Source organism: Notolabrus celidotus, chromosome 10 (genome assembly GCF_009762535.1).
Source record: "Notolabrus celidotus isolate fNotCel1 chromosome 10, fNotCel1.pri, whole genome shotgun sequence".
NCBI lineage: Eukaryota > Metazoa > Chordata > Actinopteri > Labriformes > Labridae > Notolabrus > Notolabrus celidotus.
In genome coordinates this window covers 14,281,850-14,307,629 of record NC_048281.1, presented here as the reverse complement: position 1 = coordinate 14,307,629, position 25,780 = coordinate 14,281,850, and the positions used below count along the sequence as shown (strand labels likewise).

Genomic DNA, 25,780 nt, shown 5'->3' with positions numbered 1-25,780 from the left:
TTTCTGAGTGTGACCTCAATTTGGAGGGAAAGTTTACAGAGTGATCTTTATTGACCAGCCTGAACTGATGAGTGGAAATATAATGAAGTGACTAATCACGTCACAGCACCCCCCCTCCTCACTTCCTATTCCCCTGAGTGACAATTGTGTGTAATTGTCACAATTGGATACATGATATTTTCACATTACAGGTAAATAAATGTCTGCAGTCAGAGCTGTTACTTACTGGTCCACTCATGCAGAATATCACAAAGGAGGGACATTTGATCTAATTAGCTTTTGTGTACCTCCTGAAGACTGTCTAAATTTGACTACTGGGGCACAGGACGGGCTCCTGAAGTCAATATTTTTGAGAATCTAGTAGGATTATATTTGTTAAGTCACTGGTGTTGATCAGGGACCATCAGAATGTTTCACTTTGGGGAACGGATGAGCTTCCCAATGGCAAATATAAATTAAAGCCGCAAACGGCGATGAACGGGCCCTCGCACACCTGCAACCACCGCCTCATGTGAGCCACCGCCGCATGTGAGCCACCGACTCATGTGAGCCACCGCCTCATGTGAGCCACCGCCTCATGTGAGCCACCGCCTCATGTGAGCCTCCACATGATGATTTGGTGAGATTTCTGGCGTTTTAAAGCCCCCAAAAATCCATTTCTGTTTATGGCTGGACGTGCGTTTGATGCATCGGCTGAAAGTCTGCACCGCCCACAATTTTAGTCTGAACTGAATGCCTCTAACCATTTTGAATCTTCAATGTGTTTGCTATAGAATGTGCCTTGTTTGGACTTGACTTGAGAAAAGGTCTAGGGCAATATCTCTTAAATACGTACCCTTGTGAATCAGGCGAAAAACTGAAAAAAAAAAAAAGAAAAGCTGGCTGACTTCCTGTTGGGATTTCACCATGACATTAGCAATCTTTTTTGTGGGTCTTGGTCTGGTAGATATGGGAAAAAAATGTCATGCATGTAGGTTGAACCGTGTTAAGGAGGTGTGATGCTGGAACGAAGGTGCCGCTATTGAGCCATTTTTGGGAATTTTTGCACGGGACCACCAAAATATAAAATTTTCGCCAATCTTGATGCATGTGCAACTTTTGGTGAGTTTTGGGGCATGTTGAAGGCTCCAAAAAGGCAATTTACTTGGGTAGGTAGAAAGAAAGAAAGAAAGAAAGAAAGAAAGAAAGAAAGAAAGAAAGAAAGAAAGAAAGAAAGAAAGAAAGAAAGAAAGAAAGAAAGAAAGGAGAAAAAAAAATCTTTTGGGTTCAAATAGGGCCTTCGCCGACCTTGTCGGTGCTTGGGCCCCAATTAAAAGATAAGCACAAAAGAGCTTTGTTTTATATTTTGGGTCCAGTCATTAAGGTCCTTGTCATGATGGGGTAATGTCCAGTTTAAAAAGCAGATGCTCTATGTCCCTTACAAAGCAATACACTTGGTAATCTTATAACTAACTCCCTGGATATACTGCTGTAGGTGGACACGCTTCTCAGTGTCACTGGGTTTATTCAGTTCAGTTAATACTCTCAGTGCAGTAGAGATCATAGAGCTGCCCGTCCCCTTTTCTTCCTTCGGAGACTCAGTCATCTCACAAACAAACAGACCGAGTGAAGACCCCCTTCTGCACTGATACTCTCCTCCTTAACTACAACCTTTGCCTCCTTACATCCCCGGACTGTGATAGCTGCTACTGTCTCACACTCCAGCAAACAGCCTCTCTGTAACTGCTCTGTCCTGATCCACAGAAACACAGCTGCTGTGTTGAGGATTCCCTGAACAGAATGTTGTGTTAATAAGAAATGCGATGATACACCTTTGCATACAAGAACACATTCTGAATAAAAATAATTAGCATTAGTATTAATTATCATCCGCTGTGTTGTCAACACTTATTATGACTCTTTGGTGTCAGAGGGCGCACTGAAGAAAAGTAATTTCCATAAAGATTAGCCTTGAGCGAGCGTCTGCAGCAGATCTGAGTAATGATGGAGAAAAAGAGTATTTCTGGTGCACTGACTTTTGCATATGCTCCTGTTATTGGCTGAGCAGGAACACTGTCAGTAATAGTATTAGATTCCTCACTTTGAAGAGTCTGTATATACTGAGCTGTCACAACAGAGCATATCTCCCCTGTCCTAGAAATAAGACTGTTGCACAACATGTCATGATTTCTGTGCTCGGTGGAGCACTTTGCCTTTGTTGGTCTGAATGGTCGGCTCGGTGCAGCGGCAAAAGTCTTGCAAAATATTCTCTCCACTTTGGGTTTTCTTTTCTTTTCTCTGTTAGAGTAGATGGCAGTGGGCAATTATGACAGGAGCACTTTAATTTAGACTGTCTCTGCTCGTCTTTTCACAGCTTTTACCGCTTTGTCTTGGAGTCTGATGTGAATTTCTTGGCCAATGACACGGTTTCTCCAGGACCAGTTGCCCGCTTCACAGAGCTCCCAGAATCCCCCCTTCTTACCTTGAACATGATCACACCAGAGAGCTGGATGGTACAGGCTGTCCGTAGCCCCCATGACTTGGATAACATCCACCTGCAGGAGGTAACCTGATCCTTGGTCATTCCCCTCCAGCAAACTTTGTATTCTTCTAACCCCTTTAAATGCAGACATGGTGCTTTCTAATTAACCACACCCCTGTTGTTGTTTTTACTTCACCCTCTTTGTAACTTGTGGATACTTTCCAGGTGAGCGGCGTCGTGGCAGCGGAGTATGAGCTGGAGCACCTCTTGCTGGAGGGTCACTGCTTCGACCTGTCGACTGGGCAGCCTCCCCGCGGACTGCAGTTCACCCTGGGCATGAGTCGAGACCCGCTCATGTATGACACTATTGTCATGGCTAACCTGGTCCGCAGCTTTTTACACTCTCCATCAGAGTTAGCAAGAGATAGCTTATCACCATGATTTGATTTTGTAATAGGGTTTGTACCATTGACTGTGCATAAAGATGAACACTGTGTCTCCACCTTCACTCACTGTACAAAAGTGATGCCAAAATACCCCCTTCATGGATTCTGACATCTTGCAGATTTTGGGCTGTGACATTTACACCGTACCCTCTCTGCCAATCAAAACACGTATTTAAGTAACAGATGAAATAGTAGCAACAGTTGGTTTGAAGCGAGTCTTACAGTTACAGAAATTGGAACGACTTTTATACCAGTGTTTTTTTCTTTAAGTCAATCAATCAATCAATCAATCAATCAAGCTTTATTTATATAGCACCTTTCATACAAATCAAATGCAACGCAAAGTGCTATACAGCGATTGAAAAACAAGAAAGAAGCAGAAATAAAACAATGGCAAGACATATTAGGGGAAAATAATAATAATAATAAAAATATTAATAACATAAATTAAAATAACAAAATAAAATAGAGACTAATGCACACCAACAATGAAATGTGTGCAATTAAAATAAGTTAAAGCTTCAAAATTAAGAACACAAATAGTTAAAATAAATAGATTTAATAAGGGTAAGGATAAGAGTTGAAAATACAACTAAGGCTAAAAATGTCAATAAAACTGAGTAGATAAATAAAATAGATAAACGAATGAATAAATAAATAGATAGAAATAGAATAAGATACTAGTGAAAATTACTAAAATGATAAAGCAGCATTTAAATTAATATTACAGTAACAGGTAAGCAATAAAATCGTTAAACCCTACTTGAAAGCCAGACTGAATAAATCTGTTTTTAGTTTACGTTTACTCTTCCTGTTTTTCCTCCTCACTGCTGATCTTTTAACATAGCGCCACATGCTGCATTTGTAAAGGAGCTCTCAATCATGGCAGTACCCCATTTGAGCAGCTAATATCTAATTAACACTAAACTCCTCAACCAGGAAGTAGTAGTTTGACTCATGTTCCACCTGTCAACATGAAGGAGGCGGGGCTTATGACCTGTACTGCTGCCAGTCAGTAGAGGGAACTCTAAATCATATGGCTTTACTTTCAGTGAGCTCTCATGTGAGTCCATCTTTTTGTACAGTTTATGGATGGTAGGAATTATATGGTCTTGTACTTAAGACTCAGACTTATTGTGTTTCCACAACAGGGGTACTTCCAGCTGAAAGCTAATCCTGGTGCCTGGACGCTGAGATTACGTAAAGGAAGATCCGAGGACATCTATCAGGTTGTCACGTGAGTATTTCAGAGTGCCTCTTATCCCTGACGAGGTATTTCAAAAACAAACTTTCACTGACGTAATGATGCTAACTAGGCGGCTTCATCAGCTGTTCAGCATCCAGCCTGTTCCCATATACTTCTCTATTTTGTACCGGTGGCTATGAAACCTATCGCTATGGTAACATGAAGAGCTGCTGACACTGTAGCAGCTCAAGGTTTTGATGAGTGCAGGGAGTTCTGTTCACTATACAGGGGAGAGAGGGAGAGAGAGAGGGAGAGAGGGAGAGAGAGAGGGAGAGAGAGAGATAGACAAGTGGGAGGAGAGCGGCCCTATTAAAGAGAAGACAGAGTGGAGGGATGATTCAGCTGGTCACCTGCCACGCCATCCACCTCAGACAGCAAAATATCTGCAGCAGAACGTGTTTTAGTTTGGATGGCGTAGGTGTCAAAGGCTTCATAAACGAGACAGAGTGCGTTGGCGTTGTCTAATTTCCCAGGACAAATGGAAACCATGTTGTGGGGTGATTCATTTTTGAGCAAAATGCGATATTTTATGCCATTTATTCTTTGCATCCTGCTCTTTTGCTTTAATTATAATGTGTTGTAGTACTTTCTTCTGTGATCTAGAGACAAGTCATATCTTTCTTTTTGTAAGAGCTCAGAGCTTGTTGTATAAAATCTATGACTCAACAAAATGATCCTTGATCTCTCACTGTCAATTTGCAATAATAGCTCAAATTACAGCCCTAGCTATAATGGTTTGCAGGGGAAGTTGTAGTGCGTTATATTAGTTGTGTCCACATTCACCACTATTGTCCTCTCCGGCTCTCCTCACATAAGATTTAGGACACATACAGCCCTCGGTTTCTCTGGAATCATATCAGACAACCAAGATTTATTCCCCAATCCTCCAGGTGAAGCAAAGAGGTGATGTCATTTTTCACCTTGGCAGTGTCATTATTCTTGTGGTTAGCAGCACTCTGCTCTGGTTAGGTGGCCGATCAGGGGCTGGGGGGAGTGTCTGTGCTCTCCGTTCCCACAGCTTGGGTTTTTCCTCTCGCAGCCTGTGCTGCCACTGTGCCTCGCCCTGACAGCGATGAATGAGATGGCCGGTTCTCCTCTCTCCTCAGAGCAAGGATACGGATTGATCTCTGGCGCTTTCTAACACAAGCCCTAAAGGCTGAGTTGCATCAGTGACAGCAGAGTGGAGGAAAACACAAGCAGAATTTGAGCACGGGGGGGGGGAAATTGCACTTTGGGTCCACTTAGGAGGGGGCATTTATCATAGTGATAAGGTTAGTTTTTTTGCCTTTAGTAAGCACTGGAGTTGTAATGGCTTGCTGTGCATCTTGGCCTATTGCTCATCTGGTCCTGAAGTTTGCTCCCTGGTGTTTCACCATCAAACCCTGCAGATCCTGCCTGCCAAAACACATTCTGCACTGGGCGAATCAGTCCTAAAACAATTACAGTGAAAGGCCAACGTTCCACAGTCAATACTGTACAGACTTTCTCATTTAAATCTGCCAGTTTGTAAAGCGTGGCTGGGAAGTACTGATGGGAAAAATAATGGAAAGGTGATTCTTAATGGTGATTGAGGGTAATGAATATGGTCGGTGTGACCCTGGCAGCTCGCCCAGTCTCTCTTGAGTCAGTGCTCAGTCCATTGGCTGCTGTCTGTTTCATTAGCGGAGTCTGTACAGTTGATTGTCTTAACACTGTTGCCATGTCCTAAACATGTGAACCAATTTCACTCACTGTATCTTACATGCTGGACTCAAAGCACATGATTGAAACAGATTGTAGACTAAGTGGTTGAGAGGTTCTGTAAGAGCTATGTGATGAATATATGAGCTTTTTGGAAAATGGCCATGCAGATAAAGTATGTGCTGCATTGAACAAAGATTAATGCTTCAGCTGTGGTGGTTTGCCTTAAGGTAGCTATTCAGCTGCATCACATTAAGGCGTCTGAAAACATCCCTGCGTATATCAGCTTTGGTTGTGTTTAGATGCAAAATGCTCTGGTCCTTATTCTTCCGTTTCTCAGCTAATAGGTATCTGTTTGTTTACATTAAGCTTCACCAGCCCCCGCCAGCTCATCTGCCAATCAAAAGCATACACTGACCTGCCTACTCAGAGACTCAAAGGCATCTCTGATTTATGCCTGATGATATTTCATCCTGTGTTTTATTAGTGACAGTTAATATGGCAGTTCAGATCACATTAGCTTTAATTGCAGAAGGGTATAAGTACAGCTGTTTAAGATCTGAAAATACATTAAATTACAGTCTGTTGTGCTGTGAAAAATAATAACTACAGCATTTCCTATAGAATAACTATTAACTTGCCAGATTATATCTGTTGCTGACTTTGTGTTGAAAAGATGTTAAGGTTCTTCAGGGACAAAGTCACATGGCCCTGATTTCATCCAGCTTAGCCAAATATGAAGGATTCAATATTAAAACTCCTAACCATTGATGAGACTTGTAAGAGCCATATTCATGTTCTTGGGTCAAACTGTGAACCACATTGATTATTGTGCCCCTGGGTGTCATTGTCTTGTTGATTAAGGGCACAGGTATATAGGTACGTCACTGCCAAGGTATCAGATGTGTGTCTTGACCCGGAAGGGCATATGGTTTTTTGACCGCTGTGACGCTGTGTCGGCAGGCGGCATGGAGAACCGCGGCTGAATTGTTTGTCTAATGAATGAAACTGTTGGATGCTGTTATCACTTCGTATGGTGCTGCAAATAAATGGATTGTATTGTGCTGCAAACCAGAGTTTACGGCTGAAGAATTGTTATTTAAAATCTACAGTAAACGGTATTGTATTGACAAACATATGACAGTACAGCGCGTCAGCCAAGTCATTCCCGGGAGTACACAAAACACATCGGCAGCTTTAGTACGTGACTAAGCTTCTATAAGGCTATTTCAAACTTTTGTTCTTAAGCCACCTTAGGTTGGTTGAGGAGTCACCGACACACATCCTCCATAAAGCACGCACAGAGTAGTCAGCTGCATTCACTGAAATAATTTATTGCTTACATACTCCGGTTGACTTTCCAGTAAACAAACAACAAAAAACAGACTTAAACTTAATAACATGACTTGCGGTCGGAAAACTGTTCCTCTCCGCCATCTAACCCACCCGAACAGAGTAAATCACAGCACCTTTGAAGGTTACCTATCAGCACTCACTGTCACAGGCTTGAGGAGGAGCACACACACGTCACACACACACACACACACACACACACACACACACACACACACACACACACGCAGCACAGGTAAACTCAAAAACATTTCACTGTCAATCCTGGGCAACTAGTTAACTAAATTTAAAATATATACTTCATAAGGCTAAACATAATTAGATTTAACTGAAAGTATTTTCACACAAAATATTTATCCTAAATCTTAAATCTGGCTCCAACATACTGGCCCCTGATTGTTGAGGCCATAGCAAAACAGTAACAGAAATATTACTCTTAGAAGCCAGAGCACATTTAAATCAACAAAGATGAATCAACTCTCCTGACTACTTGAACTTAATACCAGATCATTCTCCATTCATCAACATGTCAATATACATTTCTTATTTCATCACATTTACATGATCCACTTGCAGAACCCCCCCAAAGTCCATAATTTTTCCATTGCTGTACGATATCAATTCACAGTCCATAAAGTAAAGAATGATAGTTCAGTGAGTGTAAAAAAGGTCCAAAACAGCAAGTCCATGTGTATTTGTCCATCTGAAGTGTTGCGTGTGCAGGGCCAAGTTTATGTTTATGTATGATCACTGCCGCTTCCTTATTTTGCAGTTCCTGTTCTTTGTTATTTTCAAAATGATGTAATTTTGACTGTGAATAATTTTACCCTGTTCTTTTGGGCCTCGCTCGTTTTAGACCAATTAGCAGCAGATCCACAATACAGCTGTAATCATCATAACATTTAAAGATTTTTAATGTCAGTGATAGTAATCACTGCGCTCCTCTCTTTCAGGCATGACGGAACCGATTCCCCTGCCGATGCTGGAGACGTCATCGTCGTGCTGAACAGTTTCCACAGCAAGATCATCAAAGTCAGAGTGAGTGTGTTTCTCAAAACACTTCTCAATTATGTAACCGGTTTCTCACACAAGCTCGTCATGTTTCTAAACAGAATGATCTCAAGGTAATAACCAGCATTGATTCCAACACAATCTAAGAATCTGTGAATGAAGACGATTGTGTCTTCTTCCTCCCTCTAGGTACAGAAAAAGGCAGATAAGATGAATGAAGATCTTTTAAGTGAAACGGGTGAAAGCAAAGGCATCTGGGACTCCATAGCAAGGTGTGTAATCTCTTCACAGATAATCCAGCCATGATGTTGATGATTTTGTTCGTTTTTTTGAAATCCTCCCCCAGCTGAAATTGATTGTCCAGTTGTTTCCCCCACCTCCTGTTTGTTGATTACCCTCTGTGGTTTTTAGGAGATCTAATTCCTCCCCTCGATCCAGACTGCAATATTATGCTGTAAGATCTAGTCTTGCAAAAAATATGTGCTTCTGTAGGTATGTGTGTGCGTGCATTTGTGTGTTTTACCCCAACACTTCCTAACCGTGTGGTCCTGTCTTCTCACTTAATGCTTGCTGTGTGAAGTGTTTGGAGCACTTTTGAGAAAAGGTAGGCAGTGTCGCTGCAACTCATTTAACACCTGAAACTTCATCGTCATACTCATTAGCATGCAGTGTTTATTTGTTGTTCAATGTGCTGCACTACTATAGTATATTTTGTAATGGATGACAATGACTTAATCATATTTTCCAACAGGATTTAGCCATGTTAAAATATGGTACATATTACATTTCATGTCTCTTTTGCATTATTCTTGTATGCCTATTTTTTTAGAATACTAGCAACAACTATAAAGATTTAAGCATTCATTATTCATGAACTATAATCTCAGTTTTAATCTCATGTATTTCTCTGAAGCTGAGAAAAGTTTCTCTAGTTCAGGGGTTTCCAAAGTGGGGGTTGGGAACCTCTGAGGGGTCGCGAGACACTAATGGGGGGTCGCAAGATGTCTTCCACAATGTTTTTTTTTTTTTATAAGTAGTCTAAAATTGCATATTTTACCCATAAAGGTAAGAATATTGGCAAAAATAATAGTTCAATTTGAAATAAAACCTTTCAAATAAAAAAAGTTTCATTAGTTCCTGGCTGCTTTGTAATTTTTCTCAAATTGGCCATACAATATATTATATACAAAATTACGTATTTTTATAATTAGCTGTTCATCTCACAACATTTTACCTTTCCATTTATTATTTACTAAACAGGTGAAATAGTTTACTCAATTAATTAATTATTTAACTGTTTATTATTTAATGGTCTAATGAATAAACAAGAAATGGAAAAACATTTTATTAATAACAGAACAGTTAAATAATAAAAAATAATAATATTAGCAAATAATTAAAGAGATTACTTTAAAAAAAGGAGTAATACCTAGTTATTATTAATATTATGGCATAACAGTCTTTTAAAACAGGGGTCATGAGACACTAATGGGGGGGGGGGGTAGTTTTCTGCCTCTCTTTGTTGCCAGATGACTCCTGAGGTTGGGATGATTTAACAGTTAGCATGAGTAGCAGCAGGTTCATTCATAACAGCACAAGAAACACAGCCACATATGCATGTAAGTAAAGTAGACACATTTTCTGCAGACCGGCAAAATTAAGTATGAGGAACATTTAAACAATTGGAGGGACAGTGGGGGTCGTGAGTCTTCTGCACCTGTATTTTGGGGGCTGAAGGTTTGGGGAACCTCTGCTCTAGTTGGTCATCAGCCAGGATATGTTATTTTATGAGATGGCAGGTAAAGATGGGGGCTGTAGGGTCTGTTCCTTTGCTCAAACTGGCTCTTGTAATGTAGATTTTAATTTGTAAGGTCTTGGAGGAGCCAAAAAAAAAAAGAAGGTAGAGAAAAACAAAAAAGGCTACATTTGTGTTCATGTCGATGCAGAGGTAAAAATTGTCAGTGAACAATTCTGAAATTATTTTTGTTACACTGTTTTTTAAGTCTCTTTTTGAGATGTGCCGTCTTGATATTGTTACAGACAGATCCGGTATTCTCTGAATTAGATAAAATAAGAGCATTTGTTTGTGTTCGGGAAGAGATCCAAATCTGGGTCACAGGTGTCCTAGCCAATCAACAGCTATTGGAAGTACCAGTGATGTCCTCCCTCAGCTGATTGCTGATTGCCATTAGCTGAGGGAGTCTACATAAGGCGGTTGAGGCCTCCCTGTTTAGTTGATGTTTTGCTCATGAGAAGGTCAACACCATCAGTTGGCTTTTTTTGTTTTCACTTTGATGACAGTTTGAGTCAGTTGCAAGATTTCATTCTGTTCACCAGTTATTTTATTCACTCTCTGATCAGTGACTCCTGTTTCTCTATTCATTTGGGTCCAATTATTTGTTCGTCTTCCATTTTGATTAAATCAGTGGGTCTCTGTGGAGAATCATACTTCCACTGACACCTTTTAGAAAACACAATCTCTAGTTTTTCTTGAACTTTTTTGTTAAGTGCAGTGATTTGTTAGTTTCCCACAAAAAAAAACAGACAAAATAGCAATTTCCTGATAGCATTTGGCCTTGGCTAGGAACCTCTGTGTTTAAGTTTACCTTGGAGCTCCGGAACAGCTCTTTTGTACGGATCTTGCTGCTGCTTTATTATAAGAAGCAGATTCAGGTGATTCACCTGTCTGATCAGAATACTTCCTGGACGTTTGTCTTAAAGACACTGGCTTTTTTCAAAACCACCTCCTACATAATACCTACAATTGTAATGTAGTATGACTGTTCTGTTAGCCAAATCAGTAAGTACTGCTAGTATAGTAGCTGGTTTTGAACACAGCCCCAAAGTATGCTAACAGGGATCCCTGTTGACCTTTGGAATTTGCTAGTAGGAGGACTGTCATTTAAGATGATAGTATATGAACTTCTCTGTACATGCTGCCTCCGGAGTGACAGGAACAAGATACAAAAGTAAAAGATGGATAAATATATTGATAATTCAAAGAAATCTGAATACCATTTCACATGGTATGGTTGCATTTGAGTGATGAAAAGGTTGAATAAGGTGGATTCCAGAGGCATAATTGCTTCTGAAGTGCCTGTGATGTAATTTGAGGGAAATATTCTTGCACTTGACTGGGATATAAAAGAGTATTTGTTGCCATGAATTCAGTGTATCCTCCTTTTCAAAAACACAGGTGTTTGAATCTCATGACATGGTGGAAGCCACTGATCATGTTGAGTAAAAAAGTCCAACCATATATCCAAATATCCCAGCTCTGGAGAGTCAAACCTCAACATTCCCATCCATTTGTTGTTGTTTAATCAGTCAAGGAATCTGTTTATAGCCCAAGTTTGGAGATGATGATGAAAAAAGCCAACAAAATACAATTTAGCTGGAGTGATAAATGTGTTAAATATTGAAGAGATATTTGCCGGTTTGACATTTAAACCCTTAAAAGAAAGACCTAGTTTTCTCAATGATATAAGAGAAATCTTTTTTTCACAAGATTGAATAAAAGTCCCAAAAATACGCCTCATAACGACCTCATAACTCAATAACACAGACGGATTTGAGAAGTTTCTGAATATTTCAGCAAAGACACAATGTAGACCATGGCACGAGAACACATTGTTGGTTTGAAAGTCAAGTAGTCTTTTAAGCACATGGCTTTATTTGTAAGCACAGTATGCTTTCAGGGATTGGTTGTAAAGGGCTGGACTGAAGCTTGTGTATTGATCTCACACCTCTGAAGAATTAGCGAGGTGAATCCATGCATCAGCAAGCATCAGTACGTCTTAGTGACGGAGTTGTTACAAACTCAAGCAACTTTTTAGGAGAGCTTTATCTGTGCACAGCAAAAGTAAGTGAAGACAGATTTGAATCTTATTCCTTCATTCTTCTATACTTTTCTTCAGTGCTTTGTGATTCCATCCTCTATTGCCTTCCTCCTGACTGGGTCGGAAGATGAAGGGGAAAACTCTCTTCTTTCTCTGACTCTCAGTTTGGGATACTTTAACATCCTTCATGGTGATCTTAATCGTCAAAAACATACAGCAAGTTTCACATATAGTGATAGAGAGCATCAGCAGTTTTGCAATCTTGAAACCCATAAAATGTTGTCTGACATACTTAATGCCTCTTGGAGCAATCTCCAATCATTCATCATTTTGGTGAATTCACCCATCTGTTTCTGGAGCGCTGTTTTGAAGCCAATCGTTGGCTGGAGACATATTGCTGCTGTCGAGCGATTGTGACGTAAAGAGGCGGGCTTTGAGCCTCCTAGCCAACAGATACAGTGTTCACGCCTGTCAATCAAGACAGCTGTGCCTCTCATTGGAAGACTCGTAATCTTAATATCTTCGAAATTGCTGCGTTAGAAAAAATTCACCCCCCGTACAGTGTGTGTCGATCGAGAAATGAGCTATCCAGACTACACTCGTCTTTTGTACCAGGCTGTAAACATGTTTATTTCTGCTGTAAAGATCGTCTTTTTTGAATTGGTGTGTTTGTGGTTTCTGGTACTTCCAGAGCCTTTGATGAACTGCAGTTTTTATCACTTCCGCATATTTTTAGACCGGAGTTTGCCGCTTGGAAAAAACACAAACAAATTTAATCCGGTGTTCTTTAAGTGTCACAAAACCATGTTGAAAAGATGATGCTTGATTCTATTATAAAAAAACTCCAAAATAACAACAGACACGATAAAAAAACTCCCAAATCTAGTTGAGCCTCCACTGACTCCTCCCACTGTCTATGTGCAACACAAAAGAGACAGTGACTCTTAATCAAAAAAGGAACTAAAATAGTCTATAAAACAACCAAATCCAATTACAATTGTGCCATGCTTAACAATTACAATTTCCCAATTAACACTAACGTTAAATAAATCCATAAACAGTCATTAATAATCAGCAACATAACTTTGCCTCATACAGATTCTACATTTTGTTGATCGGCTAGTGGCTGTGTTTCCTGAAGGGTTATTTGGGTTTTAGATGAAGCATGTTGTAAAAGCCCGTCTCCCTAAGTAGTCATAGGACCTTAGAGAGTGTTGAAGGAGGCTCCGACTTTTAATTATTTTCTGTACTGAGTCTAAATAAAAGGCAGCAGTTTTGTTTTTTTACAATGTGGGAAGAAATGAAAGTGCAAGATATGTAATATACAAACATAATAATCTGAATAATTAACCCAGGAAAAGTCCACCAATCATCAGTTGCTCTTAAGTATGCCAACATGGCACACAACTTGCTGTTTACTTCACTGTGCAGTTATGAGAGAATGATTACTCACAGAGCTGGAGGAAAAACAGAAGTAGACTTTTGTTCACTGTCCACTGCTCAGGATTTATCCCGAGCTTTGTTGATCATTCCAGAGGTCCAGATTATCATGAGTGAGTCAGCCAAACAGGCTCTCACCTGACCTTCTAAAGCTTCTTACCCAGGGGGGGGGGGCACTGAGGTGCTGGAGGCCCTCTGTAATGGCTGGCTTAGTCATGGCATTCAGTCAGCATCCCCAGACCCTACAGATGCGTGGTGATTTCCCAGAAGCGAACTGCTGAACTACGGAGAGCTGTGATGTGATTTGAGAAGCAGTGCCTTAGAGAAATGCACTAAATGTTTCAGAAAGGACTGACTTTGGTGGAAAACAAGTCTGTGTAGCTTGGTCTTGGTCCTTTGTGAGTTTGTCGTGTGGATGTGACTTGCTTACCAGTCAGTCTCTAGTTCGGTTTAAAGGACATGTAGAGAGGAACAGTAACCCCCCCCCCCCCACCTCCCCCTCCTCCTCACTTCTCTCTCACTCACTGGTGTCATCGTGGAGCCTGGAGGCAGAAGGCTATGATTGAGTGTGGGAGAGACACTCCTTCCCTCATCAGCAGTCTTATTACAGACAAGGACACACAGTTTGACTGCAGACACATCCACCCTCCAGCAGAAGTCCTGATTTCTGTCCGCTAAATGTGACTTGCATCATGAGCCATTGCTCCCCGGTCTGTTATGGTTTGTTGCTGCTGAGTTCAGAAGTGCGGAAAGTGTCATATGTGCTGGTATCTCAAGAGAGACCAGAGGGCGGTGCCTTATGTGCTACATCACGCAGAGTGCTGTGCATAGTGTTTGGTGTCTGATGCAAGTTGCCATGAGCTTGCATGCTTTTAGATCAACTCACAACTTGTAACTCTCACTCATTACTCTTCATAAGTCCTGAAGGTTGAATATCTACCACCACATAGAGACCTTAATGTGACAGTAGCATGCATCTTGAGTCCAGCAAAACACTTTTACTGCATTTTATAGCTTTTAATTCAGTCAGTTTTCACTTTAAAACAGACACAAACAACTTGAATAAATAAACAAGGACAGTAAAAAAAACAGCTTGGAGGGGCACCTAATCTTAAGAATCCTAATATACTGTGTCAAAAGTCTGCTGTTATTCAAAGAGAATTAGAAGAACCTTGTGTTCTCCTCTTCTGCAACAGAGTCTTTGCAGCTTTCCAACTTCTGAGCAAAGGTTACTCTTCTAAGTTTGAGGGAGGGCGCTGCATAAAGCTGACCATGCTTCTAAAGCTTGCCCGTACTGAGACGATATCTATAACAGCTACTATTAGAGCTGGGCAATATTAAAAAAAAAGATGTTATCATGATAGATATCAAATCATTATTTCATTTAAATTCAAAGGCAGATTTTTGCCCCCGAGTGAAAGTTGAAGAAACCAGATGGTTTGTTGGCTTGTGTCTGGGATTTAGTTCTCTACTAGGCTTCTTGAATCGCTCATTTTTGGCCGTGCTTACTAGGGATGTAACGATATATCGCAAGACGGTAAGAAATCGTTATAAATAAGGGTGGATTAAAATCGATTCAACAAAATTTGTATCGGGATATTTTTTTTAGACAGTAGAAGGCGCTATCTGCATTATACTCCGCTTGTTCAACATCATTAAGTCTCTTGCACTGCTTTCTTGTCACTCACAGAGTGGAAGTGTTTTAAGTTTAAAGCATGTTTCGATATGAATCAGCTGGGGGCTGCAGCTGAGTGACAGGTCTCCACGAGCGCTTTTTTTCTCCGCTGCTGGACTGATTCTGACCCGGTTGCGCTCCCGGCTGACACATGACCGCATTCACATGCTTATTTTTCTCAATAAGAACGAGAAAACTGGACACTGTGAGTCTAAAATATGAATCTGTTCAGTTGTCCTGTTGCAGTAAATCTGCATGTTGTAGTCTTCACTCTATGACCATGCGTCCACGGAGATTATTTATAAGCCTGATCCTCATGTTGATATTCAGCGTGTTAACATTTTGAACACCTCAATATGATCCGTAGCTGTTTAATCCTGTCAGTAATATATATTGTGTCGTGAAGGAAAATTTGATTTAGGGGGAAAAAAACGCATTTGGCATTATTTTTGACGGAAAACATTCATGTTTTTTTAATGATTTAACAATAATTGATCGTTAACATTTCCAAAGATCGATCAAGGAGAATACTTGAAATTTACATCCCTAATTTAAATAGATTTACCTCATTTGTTTTAATATTTAATACTTTAATTTGGGAATTGTTCACTTTCCATTTCTGTAATTGTTCTGAAATTTTCCAAAAAGGTATTTTTGTGCTGTCATTTCTAGTTTTTTTGCAAGGTGCTGAAAAAAAGTGTGCAGTGGTTTTATTTGAGTTACAACACCTTAAAAATGAAAAAGGATTACTTTGTTTACAAAAAAATATAAGAGAAAAAATATATATTCCAACTGTCCATATCTGAGCATTGAAATAAAATAATAGTTATTTAAATTTTGAGTTCAATCCAGTTTTCTTTAAAATTGTTAGAGAATCGTGAGTGAATCGTATCGTGAACCAAAAATAGGGATTGGAATCAAATTGTTGGTTGAGTGTATCCTTACATCCGTAGTGCTAACAGGAAGCAGGTCTTTTGTGTAAGATGAGATGAGCAAAGTTTGTAGATATGAATTTTTCTTGAATGTTGGTTGGCAACAAGTGTTTAATGCACATCAGCCCTTTCCAATGGTTGGGGGGTGTAACTACAGGTTTAAATATATCAATCCTCGATGGAATATTTGATATATTTATATCGAGAAAAAATCTATCACAATAGTTATTGTTATCTAATTATCGCCCGGCCCTAGCTGCTATGAATGATGAAAGATATTTGTCTTTCTTTATCTGAAGTGTTTTTAATATGTTCTCATTTATTTTCATACCACAAATTCCCTCTTTGAGGATATTTAAGTTTTACAAGTTTAAGAGGAAGTCACCCTTTCCATTACAAAAACTTTTCAACCATTTCCATCCATTCTCTAAAGTTTGGAGCAAGTTTTACTTTTGGACATGCCCAAAAAAACAAGAATGATCTGCGTCCATGTGTCTGCACCGTCTCCTGCATAGTTGATGTGACTCAAATTGCTTGATCTGATGTGTGGGCTTAATAAAAAAAAACCCACTTTACTGCATATTTCTGAAATGATACGACTCGTCACAGTGTCAGTGGTGTGGGTGATGTTAAATATCAACAAAATTATAAGACAAGTGTCTAAAACATGGTGACTCAGGGTTCTAAATTAGACTTCAGAAAAATGACCACTTCTTTTACTTTTAAAGGGGGTGGAGAAGCTGATGTGATTGGGAGAGATTGTTACCCAACACGATCAGCTCTGTGCGATGACACATTTTTGCAGTTCTGACATAATTTGCCCCTGGAGCGACACATGCATCTGGCTCCAAAATACAAAAAGTGTGTTTATGACTGGTGGATGTATTTATTTCATCTTTACTGCTGCCATTCAGAACATAAGAGTGCATCTCTGGTTAGCTTTTAACTGTTAAAACACAAATGAATCATTTTGATTCTTCATATAAAGGAGTATCATGTGGATATAAAAATAAAAAGCTGCTTTCATATTGCAGCTGTATCTGTTCCAGGGCAATGATTTAAGGCCTCTAGAGGACTTCACATCAAATTAAAGCTTTCCAGAGTATCACCCTTTCCTTTGTATGGTTTGATTTTGGTGAAACAGTACTGCATGGGCTGTTTGAGTTTTGTTTTTGCTGGATGATTTCACTGTTAGTACTCCTTCTTCTCCAGAATCCTTCTTGTTTACTCATGTGTTACTGTTTCATTTACAGCATCACAGGTGGAGGCTCCAAGAAAGATGACGGAGAGAAGAAGAAAGAGGATGTTCTAAACATATTCTCCGTGGCCTCAGGTCATCTGTATGAGCGCTTTCTGAGGTGGGTCACTGTCAGTTCACAACATCACTCAGTCACCAGCTCACTTTGAAGGCCGTACACGTTCCATTTCTCTTAGCCTCTGATCCTCAAACTGATCCTTCACACTTTCTGTCTTTGTCAGAATAATGATGCTGTCTGTCCTTCGGCACACCAAAACACCTGTCAAGTTCTGGTTCCTCAAGAATTACCTCTCCCCGTCGTTCAAGGTACTTCCCCTCACCCTTTGACTGAATATGAGAGTTTTGTCTTACATGTGTGTTGAGAATAACTTGTTTCCAGCTCTCCAGAAATGTCTGTATACTAAGCAAAGACCCAACCTGAGTTTTGTTACAGGACTGAATCAACATGTAGACTTTTGCTGTGAGAGATGTGGCTTGACAGGGAGGGAGCAAATCTAAGGAAGAGGATAAGGGCGACTGAAAAAGAAAATGCAGATGAGAAAAAAGAAACACAGTTGTTATTTTTTAAATTTTTGATTCAAGAGAGCATCTATAGGTGAGGGCCAGCTGTTGATAGGTGGCTTTGTTACATGAATAAAAATGCAGATACTTCAGAGTAATTTTAAAAGAGATGCAGTTGAACAACAGAAAATGCTTCTTTGCCAAAAATGTTGCAAAGCTTCAGGTAACAGAGAAATTATTCAAAATATAATACATGAAAATACTGGTGGACTAATAAGTTCCTTTTATTCATTCTTACAGATTTTTATGAGAGGATTAGAGCCACTGAAAATAAACTGTGGAGGGTGGGCTAGTAGAAACATTTCTTAGGTCTAAGAGTTCAAAGTCAGAATTCTTACTTTTTCTCAGAATTCTGACTTTACTCTTATAATTCTGACTTTTTAAAACAAAATGTGACTTTAATCTCAGAATTATTACTTTTTTTAAATTATTATTTTAATCTTAGAATTCTGAGATTAAATTCTTAATTCTGACTCTAATCTCATAATTCTGACTTTGATATCAGCTCAGGAAAAAAAGTCAGAACTCTGAGATTAAAGTCAGAATAAAAAAAAACAAAATTCTAAGATTAATCTCGGAACTCAGAGCTCTGTGGAAAAAAAGGAGAATAATGAGATTCAATTCAAGATTTTGAGATTAAAATCAGAACTCTAAATAAAAGCTCAGAATTCTGAGATAAGATTAAGAAATCTAAAAAAAAATCTCAGAATTCTTAGAATTCTTACTTTAATCTCAGAATTCTGCCTTTTTTTCTCAGAGCTCTGAGTTCTGAGATTAAAATCAGAATTCTGAGTTTAATCTTAGAATTCCAAGATTTTTTTTTCTGAAATTTTGAAAATTTTAGAAAAATTCTGAAATTCTGAATTTCTTAGAATTCTGACTTTTTCTTAGAGCTCTGATTTCTGAGATCAAAGTCAGAATTCTGAGATTAAAGTCAGAATTCTGAATTAAATCTTAGAATTAGAAAAAAGAATACACCTTAAAAATATATTCTGGCTTGCCAACCCTCTCTAAAAGTTTTTTCATTGGCCCTAATAAGATGTTTTAGGTTAAAAAAAACATCTCTAGTTGACCTGTATTTGTATGCAATATATTTTGAACATTTTCCCTGTAACATAAAGCTATGCAGTATTATTTGACTAACAAGATTTTCTGATGTCCAACTGCGTCTTTTTCAGGATTGCTCTGTCCTCTCAGCATTGATGTGCCTGTAACAAAGCCACATAGCAGCAGCTGTTCCTCACCTGTATGTCTTCTTTAATCGACATAAATTGTTTTTCCTGAACAGCTCGTTATAACTTTCTATAATGAAATCCTTGTGTCTGTGATCACAGGACACCACTGCTCATACCCCACAGTGTACTTCTCTCATTATCCCTAACCGTTCATGTAAAGCTTTCCAGGATTTTGCACATTCTGAAAAGTTGTGAAAAACATGCTTTATTATTATTGTTTACTTCACCGCTGTTGTTTGTTTGTCCGACGTTGTTAGGAGACCATCTCTCACATGGCTGAGTCGTACGGCTTTCAGTACGAGTTGGTTCAGTACAAGTGGCCTCGCTGGCTGCACCAGCAGACTGAGAAGCAGCGTATTATCTGGGGTTACAAGATCCTCTTCCTTGATGTTCTGTTCCCTCTGGCTGTGGACAAGATCATCTTCGTGGACGCCGACCAGGTGAGGATCAAATTGAACTGACATAGGTGAGAGCGGTGTGTAAATGTGTAAGTGAGAGACTCGTCTATATCAGTCCCTGCACTGGCGTGAAAAATTGGATGAGACTCTGAAGTGTTGCTGAAGTTCTTGCCATTTCTCACAGATCGTGCGAGCGGATTTGAAGGAGTTGAGGGATTTAGACCTGGAGGGCGCTCCTTATGGCTACACGCCGTTTTGTGACAGCCGCAGGGAGATGGAAGGCTATCGCTTCTGGAAAACAGGCTACTGGGCCTCACATCTCGGACACAGGCGATACCACATCAGGTCTGTTTCATTTGAGAACTTTGAAATGGATCGTAGCGGCACAAACTGATTTAAATACTGGAGGCTTCTGTTGTTTTTAGAGAAAACTAAGCACTTTTGTTAGAAAGGCAGCAGAATAAATCCAAGAATTTAAAAACATTACCACTCAGATTATTCAGAAACTCAGTATTCAGTAAATTCATCTTCCACTTTGCTTGTATATTATGGCTTTTATTCAGTGAATCATCGAGAGGAATTATTCATTATTCTGCAAAAGTGTGTGTCATATTTGGGAATTGGGAAGAGCTAAAAATAAAGGGAGGGAAGCAGAACAGGGTTTTACTTTTGCTGTATTTAGAGTCTGGAAGTTGTTTGCTTCCTTGAGCTAAAAACTGCAAAACTGAGACAAAGTAAAACCTTTCAAGAAGTTTTAAAAATCTCAATTTACTTAGAAAGTAGAAATCAACATATGTACCAGATGTTTGAACTTTTCTGATAAATGTAAAATGTTTTAAAAGCAATCAGATTATTTTGTGCTGACTAAAGTTAGATCATACTAAAATATGCCACATCTTAAGAATATCTTTGTTTATGTATTCTAAAGGGGAGACAAAGGACTGTAGAATATATATATCTTTTGAAATTGTGTCTTCACTAGCCTTAGGTGCCTCGTTCGTCCAGTTTCCATGGTGACCAGACCCCACCAATTATAGTCGCAATTCCTGTGGATATATTTGACCATCTGTTTCTTGTGAACAGCAATAGTGTGTATTAAATAAAGCGCAAGGTTCAGCTCCATGCCAGCGCCTGACACTGACTCCCCCCCTCCCTCCTCCTGTCAGTGTGATGGCTAACCGGGTGGCTAAACATGGAGAGCTGGAACTTTCCACTTTACCCACTTTGGCCCGATGAGGACAGGAGAGAGAGAATAGAAGTCAGAAAGAACCACAGCGACTTGAACGTCTGCCAGCGTAGTGCTTAGCTCTGGCAGGACAAAAGCACTGAGGGTGAATGATCCGCATCACTGAACCCAGGAACACATTGAGCAGTGAATATCCTCTGGCTGACACAGATCTAATAAGCAATAAGTGAAACTACATAGTCCACACCATTAGGTTTATTAATATTGCATTGCATGTTCGGTGCAATCATCAGGATGTGTCTGGGGTATTTAGCTTTATTAAGCTGTTATTTTAGTTTCATTAAGTTGTTCCTCTGGGCTCTCCAGATCGGGGTATGGTTTGCTCACGCATGCTTTCTCTGCCTCCCCTCTCTCCCTCTCTCTCTCTCTCTCCAGCGCTCTGTTCGTGGTGGATTTAAAGAAGTTTCGGAAGATTGCTGCGGGGGACAGATTACGAGGCCAGTACCAGGCCCTGAGCCAAGACCCCAACAGTCTGTCCAACCTGGACCAGGTATATGAGTCAGAGAGAGGAGTTCATTATATAAGCTTCAAGTGAACTTTGTGAATATGGTATATTTAATCATCTAACATTTTGTTTTGTTCTTCCAGGATCTTCCTAACAACATGATCCACCAGGTGGCCATCAAGTCCCTCCCGCAGGAGTGGCTTTGGTGTGAGACATGGTGTGACGACACCTCCAAAGTCACAGCCAAGACTATAGATCTGGTGAGTCCCAGAGGAATTGAAGAAATCCCATGCTCAGGCTGTTACCTGATAGTGATGTATACCTCTGGGAACAGTGGTACTCTGTGCTTCCAGTACAGCCAGATGCTAGTAACACACTTCCTTTTTGTGTGCTGCGTTGTCTGCAGTCCAATTATTGACTTCAAAAGCAACTGTGTGTTCACATCAAAAGTGTTCCAATATGTCTGTAAAATACGTACCAAGTTTAAATATATATATATTATTCATTACATTGAAACCATGTATGAAATGATTCAGATTCAGACAACTTTATTGATCCCAAGAAGGGCAATTCATTTATAGCTTACCATACAACATTTAACATCTACAACACATCCATCATATATACACGCTACAAGTTACAAGCCAAGCACCAGGTCTGTACCATAGACTGTAAAAAATATGGACGTAGGATCCGTGACGTCACTCATCTGTTTTTGAAGAGCTGTTTTGAGACCAATCGGCTGCGGCAGCCATATTGCTTCTGTCGAGCCAGTGTGACGTAAAGAGGCGGGCTTTGAGCCTCCTAGCCAACAGCTGCAGTGTTCCCACAGTCAGCTGTGCCTCTCATTGGAAGACTAGTAATCTCAATATCTTGGAAATTACCGAATTAGAAAAAAATTCAACCCCCTCACAGTGAGAGGACATCGAGAAATGAGCTATTCAGACTACACTCATCTTTTGTACCAGGCTGTAAACATGTTTATTAATGCTGCAAAGATCGTCTTTTCCCCATTCATGTGTATGTGACTTCCGGTACTTCTGGAGCCAGCCTCAAGTGGATCCTCGATGAACTGCAGCTTTTAACACTTCCGCATTGACTCATATTTTTTCCTCTGAGGTTGCCGCTTGGTCTGTACACAGGACCAGAGGGTCTGTGGAGGACAGCAATAACTTAATGTAATAAATAGATGTTTTTAAAAACATAGCAGGTCTAGACCGTACTCTATGTTAAATTATTAACAAAGACCCAACATTAAGACAGGATATGATCAAGTCCCCTCTTACTGACAGCACTCAATCTTACCTCATCTTAATCCACCATGAGCATTGCACCTCTCAGTATTTAACTAGTTACAGCGGGAAGGAAAAACTTCCTTTAACAGGCAGAAACCTCGAACAGAACCAGACTCATGTTTGACAGCCATCTGCCTCGATCGAGTTGGGTTTGGAAAGAGGGATAGAGGAGAATAAGAGAGAGAGAGAGAGAGAGAGAGATGATAGTGATGAGACGGATAGTAGTAGTAGTAGCTGTTGCCACTGGAGTCCGGCACGTCGGTTCAAACAGAACCACAACAGTTTTCGTACCAACATGTGTTTTTATGTAGAATCTGTCGATGGACATTTAAAAATCTGATTCTAGAATCCTGATCAGGATATCAGGAAGCCAACTGGGAGTTACTAAATAATTCTCTCTCTAATCTACATGTAATTCTTCATTTTTTTCAACTATTTAAATCCGTATGTCCCTTTTTGTCCTCCCAACAATAATCCATCTGTCATGTCTCTGATTCATACTTCTGTAGCGACTGCTGCACAGAAAAGAAGAATATTCTGCGACACTAATGTCTAGAAGCTTCTTGGCATTTAGGAGACAACTGAGGAGTTATCCTGTAGTCTCCTAAACTAATTTAGAGAATTACTGGCCGGACTCCAGCAGAGTGGAATAGGAAGCATTGTCTCATTGTGGTTTAGGACACCCACTTGGTAATTCAGAGACAAGACTCGGGCTAATGTCCTTTTAACAGAATTGGAAATCAAATTAGGTTCAAATGGCTGCCACAGACAGTGCTGGGAATGGCATTAAGACTTGTTGGGGGGAAAGTGGCGCTGGTGGCATGACTGAAGTGTTCTGTCTGCTTTTTTTTTCTGCTGCAGTGTAACAACCCTAAGACTAAGGAGCCCAAGCTTACAGCTGCGGCGAGGATTGTGCCTGAATGGGTTGAATACGACAATGAGATAAAACAGCTGCTTAGACGAGCCCAGGAGCAGGACGACACAGAACCGCACAATCAGACCGGCTCTCCCTCACACGCTACAAAAGGTTTGTGTTTGTAAGACTTAACCATTGTTTCAAACTAATTTATCTTGGCCCAAGTTTTTACTCTCTGCCCACTGAGCTCATTTTCCTTCTCTCTTTCCTGAACGCCCGCCCCTCTTCGCCACAGTCGACAACCAGCGAGATGAACTTTAGCGTCTGCCAGCACCACGCTGAAAAGAGACAAGGCAGCTCCTTCTGCATGCAGGCCACCTGCGAAGCTTGAAGACAGACAATTCCATCTAAACATAGCCACAGACACAGTGTTGTTGTTCGTCTCCCCCAGCCACAGAAGGATGAGATATTTTCAGAGATGCCATATCTGCTTCTGCAGTCAATACGTCTTACAAATTAACACGCCACGTAAGTGTAGCTGCTGCAGTCTCAGCACTGCAGTCTGCTCTTTGTTGACCGCAGGAGGAGCGAGTAGGGGGGGGGGGGGGGACTCTGTTAGGTGTTTGAGAATATGTAGTTGCCATATTTTGCACTGATGATGTATGCAAATGATCCGATACAGGAGGCACATCTCCAAGAGTTGAAGCTCACAGTGTAGATTTTTTAATTTGATGTAAGACTATGCATTGACTGAAAATACCCAAACCAAAGTTGTGACTGACTTTCAATACTCCTGTGACTTTAAATTTGAAGACCAGCTGCCAAGTTGTTGCATTAAAACGTCTGAACAGGAAGGTTTGCATTGTTTACTTTATGGAAGGTGAAGGCAGCTGGACTTTTATTTTAATGTATTCATCATTTCTTTCCAATCCATCCTGTATCCAAGTAGTGTCTTTAACCACATCATAGTATGCTCAGGTTCATAGGATGACAGTTCTTCTTCGTCTGATTAGTGAAATAAAACCTGCTGACTGGGATTGACAGCTTGGAACAGCACTAATATCCAAACCACAGCCTCATCTGAAAACACACTTCTTTGCAGCAGGAAACAAATACCTCTGAATCTCCATCTGCTGCTCCAAAATCCATCTGGCTGACGTTTATGATTTGAAGACTTGGACTCGTGAAGCGTGTTTGGATGAGTTATGATGTACAGATGTATTTTTACAGGTGAAATCATCTATTCAAATTCAGTTTTTTGAAATATAACAGCTCATTTTTACATGTCACGTATTTATTCAGGATTAGGAAGCAGTTCTATTTCTCACTGTAAGTTATTTTTCAGATCTTGCATGTTTCTCTCTTTTGTCAAAGTAAAAGAAAAGTGCATGCTTAGGTTTTTTTAGGTTCAGCCTGCAACCCAAACTCAATCGTATTGTAACTGCTCCAAAAACAAGACCAGCCTTGTAGTTAGAGTTCATCCAGATAATCAGATAATTCAGTGTTTGCTTGATCCTGCCCAGAAACAGCAGTCCAATACTCTGCCTTTTTTTATAGCAAGCATCTGAACTATTAAGTTTTTTTTGGGTTTTTTTTCAATCATAATTGTGTCTTAGAACTAACTGGTTATCATAGTTTGTTTACGCACATTCAGCCTCCCTGCGTTTCATTTTAAAGGGTTATTTCTCCATTTTTGATTTCCTTTAAGGACCAGAGTTTTTGTCTCAGGAATAAGATGAGTGTTGCTGCTCAACTGAAGCCAACTGTAGTTTTCTCTGTCTTAAAAGTTGTAAACGTGTGTGCAGGAGGTCTGCTCTCAGGTCACCCGTTGTTCACTGTGACGTGTCAAATAGATGTTTGTATTACTGTCTGGTTAAAAGAATAAATGTTTACTACAAAAACATCATCACAGAAGCTCATTCTGTTATTTCCTGGTGTAGTCAGTTGTTGTCACCAGGGTTTTGTTTTTCACAGCAGTTTGTTTCCTCACTGTAAAAGATCTTTTTATGGAAGTGAAGTCAAAAAGATGGGTGAAATTACATATTGAGGACACCTGTCTTAGTGACATTTATAAAAGTCTAAATGTCGCAATCTACGGTGGCCCTGAGAGCTCAAATCACTGCAACTTAAGAAAACACATGCAAAAAGACAAACGCAAGCAATTTTAGAAAAAAAAATTTCATCAATTTGACAATACATGCGCAGCATTTAGAAAATGCACTACAAAGACCACAACACAACGGAAGTGTTTCCAGAGGACACTTAAAAGTGATTCACACGTCCAGACACACTTGTTGTTGATGCAGATTTTAAGTCACAGCACTATTAAGGTTCTCCTACCGTCAGTGGTGTTGGAAAATTAGATAAAGTAAGTGTTTTTGATTTATTTTAACATTGTGATCG

The 25,780-nt window shown here is 39.9% G+C and overlaps 1 protein-coding gene across 1 annotated transcript in view; it reads left to right on the top strand.

Moving 5' to 3' along the window:
- The window catches only part of uggt2 (UDP-glucose glycoprotein glucosyltransferase 2), a 50,959-nt gene extending 25,676 nt beyond the window's left edge, over window positions 1-25,283 (top strand). The window contains exons 28-40 of the mRNA XM_034693726.1: window positions 2,354-2,543; window positions 2,687-2,845; window positions 4,059-4,144; window positions 8,140-8,224; window positions 8,387-8,469; window positions 17,337-17,441; window positions 17,563-17,647; window positions 19,395-19,577; window positions 19,720-19,880; window positions 21,157-21,271; window positions 21,370-21,486; window positions 23,383-23,548; window positions 23,673-25,283. Of these exons, the coding sequence (XP_034549617.1) occupies window positions 2,354-2,543; window positions 2,687-2,845; window positions 4,059-4,144; window positions 8,140-8,224; window positions 8,387-8,469; window positions 17,337-17,441; window positions 17,563-17,647; window positions 19,395-19,577; window positions 19,720-19,880; window positions 21,157-21,271; window positions 21,370-21,486; window positions 23,383-23,548; window positions 23,673-23,698 (1,561 nt within the window). The 3' untranslated portion in view covers window positions 23,699-25,283. The remainder of the gene's footprint in view (window positions 1-2,353; window positions 2,544-2,686; window positions 2,846-4,058; window positions 4,145-8,139; window positions 8,225-8,386; window positions 8,470-17,336; window positions 17,442-17,562; window positions 17,648-19,394; window positions 19,578-19,719; window positions 19,881-21,156; window positions 21,272-21,369; window positions 21,487-23,382; window positions 23,549-23,672) is intronic.
- The last annotated feature ends 497 nt before the right edge of the window (window positions 25,284-25,780 follow it).